This window comes from Tympanuchus pallidicinctus, unplaced genomic scaffold (assembly GCF_026119805.1).
Source record: "Tympanuchus pallidicinctus isolate F22 unplaced genomic scaffold, pur_lepc_1.0 scaffold12, whole genome shotgun sequence".
Lineage (NCBI taxonomy): Eukaryota > Metazoa > Chordata > Aves > Galliformes > Phasianidae > Tympanuchus > Tympanuchus pallidicinctus.
The window spans coordinates 2,239,401-2,254,694 of NW_026294637.1; the positions used below are offsets into that span (position 1 = coordinate 2,239,401).

The following is a 15,294-nucleotide window of genomic DNA, read 5'->3' on the forward strand; positions in this document are numbered from 1 at the left end:
CCTGAACATCACATTACTGGTATTTTTTGTAGCCGTGGTTGGATGCCGTGGCATTTTGCTGTGGTACAGCTGTAATGAACACCTAAGCAGGCTGTGGTTTGTTGGGCCCTCTTAGTTATCCCTCTGATTTAGCTGAGAATAAAAACAGCAGTGAAGAACAAACAAGTGAAAGACTTGGTGAGCAGCAGTGGAGAGTGTAGAAGGTACAGAAAAGGCCTTGACATGAAGTCTGTTCCTTCTTGCCTTCTCTTTGCCTGTTGCTGAGCTTCCTCCTAAGCTTTGGTACTCTACATGGCTGGTTCTTGCTGGTAGACTGCAGCAATCCCACTGTATCTAGATTAGCCTCTCAGTTTCACGCTGGTTTCTCTTTTTCCATAAGCACTGCTGAACACATCTGTCTCAGTTTCTGGCCTGCATTGCAATGTCCTGCTCCCAAAAGCATGTCTGATGCTCTGTCCCTGCACTTTTATCCATGCTTTTCTGTCTCCAGGCACCTCTTAGAGAGGTGTTGTTGCCAAATTTTCAGCAGCTCTCTTGATTATCTCTAGTGTTGTTTGGATCAGAGTATGCTGATTTGGTATGGATGATTGGGAAAGCACCTGCAAGAAGACTGATAGTGATTCTGGTCAAGTGATGTAAAGGCAGAACAGCAGAACAACTTTATGGATTATTTGTTTATTTTTTTTCCCCATATGCCAATATTTCTCTTAACTCCTGTATATCTGTGGCAGCTGGGGGCTCGTGTTAATTACCTTGGTGTTTACTGCTGTTGAGTGTAGATATATGCCAGAATGTGTTACAAAGTAGGACAAGTGATTGCATCAACCGTATTTGTTGGCTGTTTTATCTGTTGCTGTTATTCATTTAACTGTGGTAGGAAGAAATGGGGCGAGGGGGAGAGATTTGTTTCCAAATCTCCTCTTTGGTTTTCCGGATAGCTGACAAGGAAAGTGTCCACAGGGAAATTGCTCGTGTTGATGCTGCTCTTTGCTTAGGCTTTTTGCAGCTGTGCTGGAGATCTGCAGGTGATCCCTAACATTGCTTTATGTTGTGATACTCCCAGAACTTTGCTACATAAATCATAGGGATGAGGGGAGTGCAGGTGCTGCGTGGGTTAGCAAGACTTGTTGCAGAGGCTGAATTTGTGCTCCAGGCTGCCACCTCCATTCCTTGCCCTAGAATTAATGACCTGAAAGTGTCGATTGAGTCTGTGTGGTTTGAAATACGTTGTGTTGAACTTTGTGCCCCCAGAAATACGATGTTGATAATTCAACATAGTGAGTTTTTTCTGCTTTTTTTTTTTTTAACTTCAGGAATGGAGATGACTCCCCTTCTTCCTTCTCATGGTTTGCATCAGCCCTCCTGAAATGCATTTCTTCCCAGCCTTGTTTATGTTGCACTTTGTTTTCTGAAGTCTTCTCACAGTAATCTTCTAAGAGTGTGCTTCATGTCTTGGCATGGAGAAATCTTCCTTTAGACAGCGTTTATTTTTGACTGCAGCCTTGCTGATGCTGATGAGTAGTTCTGGGAGGCTGAAGTCTGAGAGCCTCTCCAGGGAGGTACTCACTCTCTGTCCCACAGTAGAAAGGAGTCGCTCCAAAACACTCCACTATAGTACAAGCTGGCAGTTTGCACGTGCCTCAGTGTAAAACACAAGCTTAAATTATCCATGGTTGTAATTTAAAGTGGTTTGACTGGTGTTTGAAGTGTACAACACGCAAAGAGAAATGGATGTAACAGTAAATGACAAGGAGACTAACTAGCTGTGAGGAGGGGGAATGTACAGTAAGGTTGTTGGGTGGAGGAGTTGCACCTGTTGCTGATTGTGGAGTGAAAAGGATCTGCAAAGTATCAGCAAATAGGAACAACGTTTTAAAGTAGACTTGGAAAGAGCTGAAGGAGCATTTCCTAGGTGGCTGTTTTCTGAGCAGGCATGGGTGGCATTTATCAGAAAGGAGCACTAGAGCTGTAATCATACAAAGCAGTTAGCTCAACCATTTGATTTTACCCATTTCCTCAAAACATTAAATGTTGCTTGTATTCTTGAAGTATCATTGCAGAGTAGGACTTAATGTTTGTTGAAGACTTGGCTTCATATACATTTTTTAGTATCTGGGAAACACGTAACCTTGTCTTGACAGTTGAGTTCTGCAGCAGTTCCCAGCCTTCATTCAGTGTGGCTGGTGCAGTGGAGTGTGCAGTAAGTTTAAGTTTAAACAAATGTGCACATTGTTTAATTTTTATTTTCACTGTTTCTATAGGGAATGAAACTGTAACAAGAAGTCTGTGTTAAAGCCTGGCTAACAGCAAGATAGTAAGGTGTAGAAGAAATGCCTTGATGAAAAGGTAGGGAAGACGCTGAAAGATATTTTTAACAGGCTTCTGTTCTGGTTTGGCAGAGTTCCTGTGATATTTGAGGTGCTTCTGTTCTGTTTGCTCATAGGATTGTGTGCTTGCTACAAAGAAAATAGCGGTGATAGACGGCTTGTCTCACTTCTGCTGGGCGACTCCGGAATCGCAGGGAAGGGCTGAAGGGTTTTTCCCTGGGTGATTGCACGTTATTAGCAGGTTTTCTACTGTTGAACTCTAATGTGATTTTTGTAGTGTTGTGGCTGAGAAATGGTTCTGAGTAGCCATAGTGGGACTGAGTGATCCAGCTACATTCCTTTTGCTCTTGTGTGATTAATGCCCACGTTTCTGTGGGTTGGTAGTGTACTTCAGGTTAATGCTGCAGTGCATCCATAAGTCTGAAACGTGAAGAGCCATTAGGATTTTGCTGGCAATTGGCTGTCTGTCTAATCTTTGTGCGCTTTCAAAGTAAGGAAGGTCTTGGAATGTGAGTGTTTGATGAATGCCTTAAAAGACAGATTGTGTCATTGTGTAAAAAAGCTTTGAGCTGATTAAAGATGAGAGAGGAAAAAAAAAAAAAAAAGCTGTTGCAGTGCCTTGCATTGGTTTCCTGTACGAGGAGATGCTCTTTTCTTGTATACTAAGAGAATATTAGTCAGTCAGGCTAAGAAAGCAAAACATCACTTCTTTTTTAGACACCTAATAGACCTAATATAGTTCATTAACTCCAGTTCCTCAGAGTTCTTGAAGGAAAACACAGGAAGGAATAGGGAGGCAGGGACATTAGAAGATTACGAGGCAGCTGTGTTTATGTCTGGCAGAGGTAGGCAGGTAGAGCTTGTAGTAGAGTTGCACAGTCCTTACTGCTGTCTTTTACAGAGCTGTGCTCCTCTTGCACATGCAGCACACGTCCAGGAAGCTCCTTCTGCTCCCTGGGAAAGCTGGCTCCTGGAAAGAAGGAACAGCCAGAGAACTTCTAGGTGCTGCAGCCCATTTACAACCTATCTGTGTAGAAGTCTGCAGCTAGGAGCAGGCTGTATGAATTGTTGGTATTTTTTTCCTCCTTGTAAATAGTGTGCTGTATTCATAATAAACTTCATGTCTCATGAAGTATTGTGCCTGTTGCTGAACAGATGGAATAGACAACAGATCTGCGTTAGACACTGATTTATTGTTATATCTGAAAACGTAACCTGGTATAAAATCATGCCTCTGACCTTGTGCTTGCTTTTTGAACAAGGTTTGCAAATAGCTTATAGCAAACAGAAAAACCTTTCTGAAAATGAAGTGATTTATTATGTGTGCTTTTCCTTCAGAGTTCAGTGGTGAGATTGAAGTCCCAGTGATATTTTATTTGCATGAAAAGGTCAGCCTCCTCTCAACTTCCTGATCATCCCTTGTGCTAGTGGGCTCTTGTGCACTTTGCAGCAGACTTGTTCTTTTTAACACCAGCATTAGACCACAAAGTAAGCTTTTCAGATGAATCTCTTCCATGCAGGTGCTAAAATGCCAGAAGTTAGGAATTAAAGCAACTGCAGTTAAGCAACAGAAATTATTAGTAAGTATTTCCTGAGTGTTTATAGGGAAATACGGTATTATGAATTGAATTGAATACACGTTGAGATGGAGTTTACTGTTTGTCTGTCAGTAAGGTAATCAGCCCAGTTTGGTGGATCTGTGGCAAGATTATCTGGCTGCTTCTCCATTTCCCATCTCTTTAGGAACAGCGAGAAGTCCTTTTTTCCTCCCACTCTTAAATAGTCACAGTCTGCAAAGTTTGTCTGTTTTCTGATGTATTCTTACAGTTCAGTTTGCTATTTGCAAAGATACTTTTCTTACTGATGCTCCTGATGTTTAAGTTAGTGGTATAAATCGCATGCACTGCATTAAAGATGTTCATCACAAAATGATTCGAAGACAGTGTTGCTGGGGATGTACACATGGTAGGGACTTTTTCTAAGAGGCTGTTCATGACCCCTTGTTTGTGTACACTTTTTTAAGGCAGGCCTTTCTGCTGCCTTCCTGCTCCCCTCTGTCGCTGGCTGTCCCTGCTGAGTGCAGTGCAGAGAAGCTCTAGAGGCTGCTTCTCAGTGTGTCAGCCCACCTAGGAACTGCTGCTCCCAGAAACACACTCATGCAGTGTGACTGTGCCTGCAGGTGGCTTTTCCTTCTTTCGTGTTCTTTTTCCTGGAGGTTGACTTGCAGTATTATAGCTGTATAGTTGCAGCCTGTTTTGGAATACTTTTACAGTGAGTTTTTATTCAGATTTATCGATTCATGCGAGATTGCTTGTCACGTAATTGGTCTTTGAATTAGCTCATACACCCTCTTTTTGTGACCTGTTACCATTGAGATTGCATAAATCTCTGCACACAGTAAACAGATATTAAAAATTCAGGGATCACAGCAGTTCCAGTAGAGTCGAAGTTGGCTTTCAATGAAGTACCACCAAGTTGTTTGATCTGTTCTGCATTTCATCCCATTTCTTGCTGTGAAGCTTTGTATCAGAAAGCAGAGATCTGAAGGGACGTTGCATCACTAGCCAGGCATTTTTCTACCATTTCTTAGGAGTTGCATTAAATTGTGGAAGACTTGCTGACTTGGGCATTACTTGCTGTATAACCTTAGGAAGCAAATGTGTGTGATAGCAGGTGTTTGTATGGAGGAGATTCTAATTTTAACCAGTTATAAATGAGGAGAGCTTGTCCCAGTTTTTCTTGTGTGCTTTTGGGAATTAATGTTTGAAACTGAGGCATGTGCTATAAACTTAATGTGAAATAATTGATGATGAGGCTTAAAATTTGAGACAAGTGTTACTCCTGAGTTTTAAAATATAGACTTTGTTCACCGGTAATGCTGTCTTGGCTTTTGAATGTAAGAAATCGAGGTGGTGATGCACTGAAGATTTAAGGCTGGCTTGCAATTTTAGCGCTCATACTTTGCGATTTAAAAAAAAAAAAAGCTAAAATATTTTCTTTTTAACTTAAAGCTGTTGTGAAGCATTCTGTGGGTGGGGCTGTTTTGTGAAATAGTGCTGAGAAAAGGAACCAAAGAAAAACTTCTAGCTGAATTCTGTTTTTGCACTGAGCCTGTGCTTACTGAGGCCTTCTTCCATATGCAGCCATGGAGGGGACAGTCAGACATGACTGCATGTCATGTTAATGCTGTATTGAATTCTGCTGGTGGAGTTCCCAAGTGTTAGCAAGCTCTTGAAACTGCTGTGTTGCAACAGCTTCTCTTGCAGTGAAGTTTTTCACCCAAATAAAATATAGACAACAAAAGGACCCTTTAAATAGCTTGTCTGGTTTGCAGAGCTTTGGTCTTGATGAGAGTAAAGTTCCTGAAGTTGCCTTAGCAGGGTTCTATCACTTGTGAGTGATTTAGATGAAGATTTTTAGCCTGCTCCTCAGTGTTCTGCATCAGTGGGAAGCATTTCCTTTATTTACAAAATCATGCTAACAAATAGGGCATGGATTTAAGTGATTTGCAGAGCTATTCAGGAGTGTCTGGCAGAGGTAACAAATCTCCCAATACATCATATTCTATGTTTTCTGCAAGGCATTTTTTCACCATAGGAATATTACTTTGTCCTGTGCTGAAATTAATTTACAACCGCTATAGAAAACGCTGCCAAAAAAAAAAATAGAAAGCTATATGAGAAGAATTCATATGTAAAGAACTATTTTTATCAGTATGTTCCAGGAAGGAAGAATGTAATTTCACGTTACAATTTGGCTGGAACAGCAGGACCGTATTCCTTGTCATTATGAAAAGCTTCATGTGGTCTGGAATATTATTGTTTCACAGTGGTCTGTGTCGCATTCAAGTTGACTGAGTTTAAATGCTTTGTGTAAATATTTGGTGCATTGCTGCCTGTGGCTGGGTTGCATGTTGAGGATCTGAGCTTCAAAATTTTATGAAATAACCTGATATTGATTGTTAACATGCAAAAATATTCCAAGATCTGCCCTATAAAATCCTGTGTCTGAAATGTTTTCAAGTATTATAATTGCAGCTTTAGAATAACAAAGACAGTCTTTGCATGTATGTTTAGTATTCAGAAAGCAAACCAATTGTAGATCTTGCCTCCGAAGGTCCATTGCCCCTGTATGCAGGTGACATGCAAAACACTTTTTGGCATGGCTGTGAGCTTTAAGCAGTGAGCTGTTGGCAAAGCTTTGCGCTGCATTTTGCTGTTTGTTGGTTCCAGTGCTCTGTGGTACCAGTTAACAAAAGGAGACTGCTGTGTTCTCCATTCTGAGGTTAATGTTCAATGCTTGTATCTGAGACTCAGTTCCAAATTGTTGGAAGATGGTGATTGCAGATGGAAACTGTTACACGGCGTGATGACAGATGTCTAATTCTTTTGTGTTCTCCTACTGTGTTTTAATTTGTTATTGAAAATTTTTTCTATTTTAAATTAAATAATTCTGGTGTCTTAAAATTTCCATTAAAAATAATGGTTTGTATTTCTTTCCCACCAGTTTCAACATCTTGTAATGGAAGATGGAAGACAAAGGGGCTCGTGTTGCCGACTACTTCGTTGTCGCAGGATTAACAGATATTTCTAAGCCACTAGAGGAAGAAATCCACTTCAATGATGCCTGCCATAAAATTGCAAAACCAAAAGAACCTATTACAGATGTAACAGTGATCATTAAATCCCTAGGAGAGGAAGTTCCTCAGGGATACAAGTGCATAGATGTGACTCCCTCGGGACTGTCTGCGGATCTCAATAATGGCAGCCTCGTAGGACCGCAGATTTACCTTTGTTACCGCCGGGGGAGGGATAAGCCCCCTCTTACTGATTTGGGGTGAGTGATGGTTCTCTTACAGCAGGCCAGTTTGGCAATTCTGTGTGACTAATGAGCAAATACAGCGGATTTATGGAAATATCACAACTTTTTTGATAGAAGGTGAAACTCTCAACTGAAAGATAGTCATTGATTGAGGATGCTGTAACCTGCTTCTGTAGGAGCGATGCATGCTGAGTGGATTTTAGTGACACCCGTATTCTTTTGAAGTTTCCAAAGCAATTTATAGTTTCTAATGTGTACGTTTTTGGTGAAACTAAGCGATTAAGCTGTTTCATAAATGCAGAAAGTGTTACATGGCATTCATAGGGCTGTGCAACAAAGCTTTTTGAAGGCCTGAAAATAATGCTTGTGCAATAAGCATTGGAACTTTAAAAAGCAGTTATACTGGTGAAGAACTAATCTACTTAATCAGTTTTTTTTTCCTGTTAAAATGCAGTTTGTTATAATGTTGGCTGAGAGCTAAAATATACTTCACTAAAAATCTTATGATTGGGTGAGGTGAGCTGCTGCTCAACTTGTGCTATTCAGTTAGAATTATTATATATAGGATTTGAAACACAGAGAGGGGAAATAATTACATGCATTCTGACTCCTGTTCATTCTGTTTTAATTAGGGTTTTATATGATGGGAAAGAAAGAGTAAAGCAAGGTTGTGAAATAATTCAAGCTACTCCCTATGGCCGGCCTGCTAATATCAGTGGCAACGCCTCGTCACAGCGGGTGTTTGTCACTTACCGAAGAGCGACTGAGAGCATGACACCAAACGCGCTGGCTGTTACAGACATATGTATAATCATACCAAGTAAAGGAGAAACCCCTCCACATACGTTCTGCAAGGTTGACAAGAATCTTAATAACAGTATGGTAAGATAGAAAATTTCAGTTTTGAACACTTGATGTTCAACAGTGTGACTTGTATGGAGTATTTGTGATGGTTTCCAGAGTACCTGGATTTTGTAGGCACTCTCCAAAGATAAGTTATATCTTGGAAGAATTTGAGGATTATATTGCCTTGTTCCTGCTTGAAATAAAGTTGTGTTGAAGTCCTGGGGCAAACAGTCTTCTTATTAGTGCTGACATACAAATACTGACTTGGGATTAGTCCTTAAAACCTGTTGCATTGCCATATATGTAACTGGAAAGTGTGCAGCCTGATTTACTGTTGTGATGGGAATTCTGTATCTAAGAGCTGTATTTTCTTGTTTTTATGCTCTCCCATTACCTGCAGCACTACTCTGTGTCGTTCTCTTGTCATTTCCCAAGCATTTTCTAAGAAGAAAGTTTCTTATAAACAGTGTTGTGTACTGCTGACTGTAAGCTTGTTTAAAACCATTTTAATGGTTCCAAAGATGGAGTTATTGAAACACACAGATATCGCAGCCCTCTGTTTGCAGAACTTAATGTTTAAGTGTCTCCTAGTTGAATCTGCAGCCCTATTTTCAGATGATTGGTTTGATTAAAATGCAGGCAGAAATATTTATAAGCATGACAATTATACTTGCAGGACTATAGTTGTGTTAATGAACATTCTGGAGAAGAGTTGATAGCTTTCATGTTTCAGCCTATAAACTGCTTTTGCTTTAGAGCTCAAACTGAGCCCTGCTATGCACCATTTATTTCAAAGCTAGCGCAGTACTTTCAGTTAGATTTCTCTGGTAGTTGTTGGAGAGGATAATGTAACAGGCCGCAGATTTCTGTATCTTAATGTTCTACATTTATGTATAGATAATGATTTCTCTTAAAACAAGGAAAAGGAATTGCCCCATTATTTTGCTGCTGCATCCTTTTCTTTGGTGTTATGATTCCATATTTTACTATCTAACCCAAGAACTGCTTTTGTTTTACAGTGGGGCTCAGCTGTGTATCTGTGTTACAAGAAGTCCGTGGCAAAAACCAACACCATATCATACAAAGCTGGTATGTACCTACTGTTCAGCATTTTCTGATCCCCAGTTCAGGATGTACAAACTTATTTGTAATGTAATACATTTTTTTGCCTAGGAATTATTCCATGTAGGCACTGTCCTGATGTTATCCAAAAACAAGTCTTTCCCTGAAGAGTTCTTAAAATAGTGTTCTAAAAGAAGCTTTAGAATTATGTCTCATCACTCTCTTCATCAAAATATGCTTTTCATTGGAAGCTCAGTTGTGTTTTTTGTAGTTCTCTCTACAAACTTTATCTCCTGCCTCTATTTCTTATTGCTGATAAATGCTTTTCAACAATAAGTGTGTATATATTTACATTAGAAAATACCACAAAAAAAGATTTGATGTATTTTCATGATCACTCTCTTTAAAAAACATTCTGAAGAACAAAGCGGAATTCCAGTCTGCCCTGAACACCAGTGGCACTGAGCTCTTAGAAGTATTTTTGGATTGTGTGTCTCCTTATTTATATGACAGAATTAGATTTACTATGGCATTGTGTTTCTTAAAGCCTCCATTACTTTTAAGTGTGAGACACAAACATGATTCACACTTGAGCTTTAGTGCACACGTATCCCTTTGAGATGCTGCTCTCTGTGCACAGTGGTGGTTTGGGTGTTACTAAAAGATATGTGAATTCATAAATATGTCCAATGCTTGTGGGCATATTTTTATGGAATGAGCTGTATGTTTTTTCCCACTGCTATTTACATGATTGTCTCTCTATCAATTGTCTGTGAAGGTTTAATATGCAGATATCCTGAAGAGGATTATGAATCATTCCCATTACCAGAATCTGTGCCTCTTTTCTGCCTGCCTATGGGTGCAACAATTGAATGTTGGCCATCTGACAGTAAATACTCTCTCCCAATTTTTTCTACATTTGTATTAACTGGAGCTTCTGCAGAGAAGGTAACTTGTGTTAAAAATTTGGTTATGTGTCTGTTCAGGTTATCTACAAAAATATCCATTTATCAAAAGTGAACCTATTCTTCTGGACTTAAAAGTAAATCTTGCATTTGTTTCCCAGCTGAACTGCTGATTGTAGAAACCTGTCCTTTGGTTTTCCATCTGGTTAGCCTTTGAACCAACAGCTGTAAACATCCTGACTGCACAGCCATGCAAATATACTATGCTGCTTTATTGCAGGCATGTAAACAACCTTGAACGTATATGCTTGTCCTATAAAGTAAATTGGATGTCAGAGAAATGCAGCTTTGAACTGCTTATGAAGGAGTCCTAGAATAGCTTAAAAGGCAATTAGGAGGAGCAGTTTTCCTGTGGATGATCATTATTTATTTCCTCTCACTTAAGTCATACCTTAAATTAATCTTTCTCATGTGACATTGAGTTTAAATGAATAATAGGCAGTCTGGATTTTCACAGTCATAAGATAACTCCAGAATAAACTGCTGCAAAAGATGGTGCTTTCATGTAACTTCTGAAACAGTCACATAAACTTGACTCCCTTGCATGTTTGCTTTGAAGACTTAGGGAAATGCACTGACTTTGCATCGACTGTGTTGCTTACAGGTATATGGTGCTGCTATTCAGTTCTATGAACCGTATCCTGAAGAGAATCTTACAGAGAAACAGAAGTCTCAGTTGGGATTAGCAGCTGCTGTCGAGGGAAAGTCAGACTCGTGCAGAACAGTCCAAACAAACAAGTGCATTTGTCTGCTCTCTCACTGGCCTTTCTTTGATGCTTTCAAGAAGTTTCTTACCTTTCTGTATCGTTACTCCATTTCTGGTCCACACGTCCTGCCTATTGAGAAGTAAGTAACTTCAAAAGCCAGTAAGTCATTTCTGCCTATGAGCGCGCTTCTGTTGCTTAAAACTTTCCTGTAATCCCCTTTTGATCTTGGTCATCAAACGTTATTTGTGATGATTATAGCAGACAAAGTCTTTTTCTCCATTGATGAAATGCATCAGATTTTACATTGTGAAAAACTCTAGGTTTTTATGTCTGATTTAAATGCCTGCAATTGTGTATCTGAGAACTTTTCATCTTTCATCTCCTAAGCGTAGTAATTAGAAGTAAAATTGTGGTTTTTTTCTTAATGGTACAGACACAAAGGCAGAGAATTGCATAGTTCTGCATTTTTCACAAGCCTCCTTGTGGTCTGATGAGGCAGTAATGCAGATTGAATTGGTGTGCTTTTCTACTATTTGTAATTAATAAACTAACTTCCTTCTCACATGAAGGATTTCACATTTTAAAATGCAGAGGAAATCCTTCAATTCAGGGAAGAATTATCTGTAATTAATATATAATATTGCTGAGCACTTTTAGGCTAAAGGAACTGATTAATGCACTGGACATCAAATGCAGTATTTGTTTTTCATTATGTAATACATAAGGTTTTCTCTACTTAATCTCAACTTATATGAGACTGATTAAATATTTTTCATGCTTGTTCATCCATTTCATTTTTCTGTTTTGTATCTACTGTACTTGTTTTAAACTTCTGATGGTGTAAACTTATGTATAAATACAGAGTTCTGAATCAGAAAGGTCTAAAACAAATCTGCATAAATCAATGTGTTCCCCTGAATTTATATGGAAGTTGGTTGTGTGAATCCTAATAGTGGTAAGCATGGAGAAATAGCAGTAAACTATGTAGCATGCAGTTTGGTAGATTGCCCGTTTCTATCTCAGTTTCTCCTGATTGCTTATAGTTTCCTTTAATCTGAAAGCTTGTATTACATCCTCCTGTGCTTTTGGAGCTTTTTTTAAAACTTTAGTCAATGTATAACACAGAACTTATGCAACTTTTTAAAGCACTTCTTTGTTACACACAGAAAAAAATTAAACGCTTTTTAAATCACAAAACTCATGTATCCGTACTTGCAAGTACAGACCAAAGAAAATAAATGAAGTTAATGATTCTCCCAGTTACTCAGCTGTGCTGGCTGTTGTCAAACAACGGCAGTTCTTGTCACTGAGTTTAGTGCTACTCCAAACCTGTCTCTGACACAACTGTAAAATGGAATTGTCCTACTCAGACCTTGATATTTCTACTTTACAATATATTATAAAAATGGCTCCATGTGATATTTCAGCCACTAAACAAGTTTACAGTCAGAATCATACTCCAGCCTGCCATTTGGGTTGTCACTACTGGGCAGATAAGTTCTGAAGGTCACATTAACCCTGTGGAGTTTGGAGGCCCTTTGCTTTTGGTCTTGTGAACTAGCATGGGCCATTTTTATATTATTAGTAATTATTTTTGTCTTGAGGTAAAATGGTTTAAGCTTATTTCTACTAAATCAGATTATGTTTTTCTTTTAGGCATATTTCTCATTTCATGCATAAAGTTCCTTTTCCATCCCCTCAGAGGCCAAGAATTCTGGTGCAGGTAAGTGTGAAACTTATTGTGTCTGAGCTGTGTCTGAGTTAAGGCAAAATATCTGTTGATGGAATTATAGTGAATAGAAAATGTAATTTGTATTTGTGTTCACATGCTTTTTTAAATGCTCAGGATGTTTTTTCCTAAGTTCATAGACTTAATTTCTACAGGCTTGTCATGTGCTCTGTTTCCAGCTTAGTTCAGGGCTTAAGTGAGATGTTACAATATACCATCTAGTGATTTCAGGACTTAATTTAATTGTATTTTATTGAGTATGCACGGAAGTTAATGAGAAGCTACTCAAGGTTGGATCTGGTTTGTTTTTGTTTTTTTTCCAGTAGCTTTTGAAGTGTTTTTTTGATACAGTATGAAAACAGTGTGAAAATAAGTATAATTAACATTAAAACCTAGTATGAAAAATATACTCACAGTGACTCTGAGGTCTTTGAGAGAAATAGAATCCTGGATTATGTCTTCATGTGTTAAAAATCCCCCTTAATGCACTTGGATATTCTCAAGAACTGACATCTGTTACTGTTATGGAAAAAGGGGTTTGAGAACAATTGCACTGAACCTGTATCTGATGTTCTGTCAGTTGTAGCAGTTCAGTTCAAAACCCAGTGTTTACATCCTGTTTTGCTGTGTATATACCTTCAATAAAATATTTATGATAGGGAGCACTGAACACACATACACAGAGAACTGTGAATGAGCTTAGAGGGAAACATTGGATTATTTTTTTTGAGAGTGAAGTTTAGGGAACTGTATCAAAACCTGCATGGCTGTTTATCCTGCAATAAACTTGGGGACTTGTGTGAGCAGTGTGAGACTGTCTGACACCACGCTGTTTTCAAACCTGCCATGTATCAAGTTAAGTCAACTTCAGTAGCTGATAGTACAGATGCAGTATAGAAAGCTTTTAAAAATTAGCTGTAGTTGATGGAATATGTACTTCCTTTAAGCTTCTTTCAGGAACTTCTGAATTGTTGGATGGCTGCACTGAATAAAACAATGTCGTTATATATCAAAGATATTTTCCCCAAAAATGGTGTGGGAAATGCTTGGATTTTTGAGAAGTGCAAGTTGTAAGGATTCTATTTCATTGAAGAAATAGTAGTCTCTCTCTAATTTTTTTTTTAATTATTTAAAACACTTTTTTTTTGTTACAAGTATACAAGTATAGCAAATCCTTCTATGAATATGCACTGCTCTGTCCTGTCTGTATGCTTTCTGGAAAGGAGACTTGGTGTGTTTTAGTAACTGTGTGTGTACCGGTCTGAATGTCTGACTTGAACTCTGATTACTTTGAAAGGTAAACATTCAGAAATATTCCTGACTGCTGATTGCCAGCTGCCACTATTGTTAGTTGCTTCTGATCTGCTAGAATCCATTCTCCATGCCCCCCTTATCGCCCTGACTTTGCTCTTCCTTCTAGTGACTGTACTCGCAGCCTGGAAACTTGGAGTGCATCCAGTAATGCTTTTGTCCCTTTAAAGAATGGGGGTAGAAAATGTCTCTTCTGCCCGAGGGAAACACTTATCTGCTGGTGTGGAAGCACAAAAGCCATAGGACATCAGGCTGATGTTCCTTACTGGGAGCAGTTTACATAGGTTACCTCAGGCTGAAGAAATGAGTTCTTTGAATTCTTTCCCTGAACAAGGTTATGATGATGACAAATCTAGCACGGAAAGCAGTGTGGTCATCCTGACCTGTTGTTGAAGCTAAATGTAGCTTTGGCCTGTAAAAGTTGTGTTATATGAAGTATGGAAGTATGCAGTATCCCTTCTTTTAGTGTTGCATGTTTTGTGTGGCTTCCAGGCAGCGTTAGATAACTGTCAGCTTCAGAGCTTGTATTACAAATTCCTGTGATGTTTCTAATTTCTGTTCTCCGGTCACCTGCAGTGCAGTCTAAGCTGAAACATCGGAAATGAAATGCTACTAAAAGATGTCTGATCTCACAGTTTAACTGTACAGGTCACTGTGCTTTTACACAGAAACGGACAGTGCATGGCCACTTACTGCTGCAGAGAGGATTAAGCTAGCTGGTATCTTGTTAAGTTGGATTTACTATGGCTGAAAACATGTCAGTTGAGTTGTGATAAGTTGGTTGCATGTCTGTGTTCTTGTTCTCTTTTGAGTCCTTCAGTTCGTGCTGAGTATATAACTGGTTTCTCTTGATGTACTGCTAAGAAAGAAATGATAATTAGTAATATCTTCATCTTAAACCTTCAACCAATATGAATTTCTAACTCTATCAAAGCTGAGCAGTTTCTTCCAGCTAACAGCTTAATTCTCATATCTTCTGAAGGAAACTTTATGATACCTGCCATCTGTCCTCTTAATGTATTTTCTGTCTCCTTCCCCCTAAATCCAAGAAGAATCTTCTCTGAAAGCATTGTAAGAACTATGGGTTCTCACTTCCTTGAAGATTTATAAGGCTTCATTTTCAGTAGTTAATATGTTCACTTTTTTTACAGTATTAGCTAGCTTAAATTCCTATTTTAATGAATATGCAACGTGCTCAGTTCTGACTGAGAGAAGGGTGGACTTTGCCTGCTTAAAAGGTGCTGATGTGCAGCCACACTCTGCGTTTCATAGTACTGTACACAAGTGGCTTTTGTAAAGTTTGGTGTAGTTCACATTTTATGTGTCCTTTGCTGTTGTTGTGTAGCTTCTAATGTTCCGAATAAAAAGAAGGTATTTTATAATCTTTTTCCAGCTGTCTCCATATGACAACCTAATTCTTAGCCAACCTGTATCATCACCCCTTCCACTGAGGCAAGTAGCAGCATCTTCTGTTTAATTGAGACATGTTTTGACTCAAGGGTTGAAAAGTTTCTGTGCTTTCAGTT

At 38.8% G+C, this 15,294-nt stretch overlaps 1 protein-coding gene across 4 annotated transcripts in view; it reads left to right on the forward strand.

Moving 5' to 3' along the window:
- DENND4A (DENN domain containing 4A) overlaps positions 1-15,294 on the forward strand; it is a 54,504-nt gene that overhangs the window by 14,072 nt on the left and 25,138 nt on the right. For all 4 annotated transcript variants that reach the window (XM_052672464.1, XM_052672463.1, XM_052672466.1 and 1 more), the window contains 7 exons: positions 6,834-7,163; positions 7,781-8,030; positions 9,014-9,083; positions 9,835-10,004; positions 10,626-10,867; positions 12,385-12,451; positions 15,162-15,220. In XM_052672464.1, the coding sequence (XP_052528424.1) occupies positions 6,856-7,163; positions 7,781-8,030; positions 9,014-9,083; positions 9,835-10,004; positions 10,626-10,867; positions 12,385-12,451; positions 15,162-15,220 (1,166 nt within the window). In that variant the 5' untranslated portion in view covers positions 6,834-6,855. The remainder of the gene's footprint in view (positions 1-6,833; positions 7,164-7,780; positions 8,031-9,013; positions 9,084-9,834; positions 10,005-10,625; positions 10,868-12,384; positions 12,452-15,161; positions 15,221-15,294) is intronic.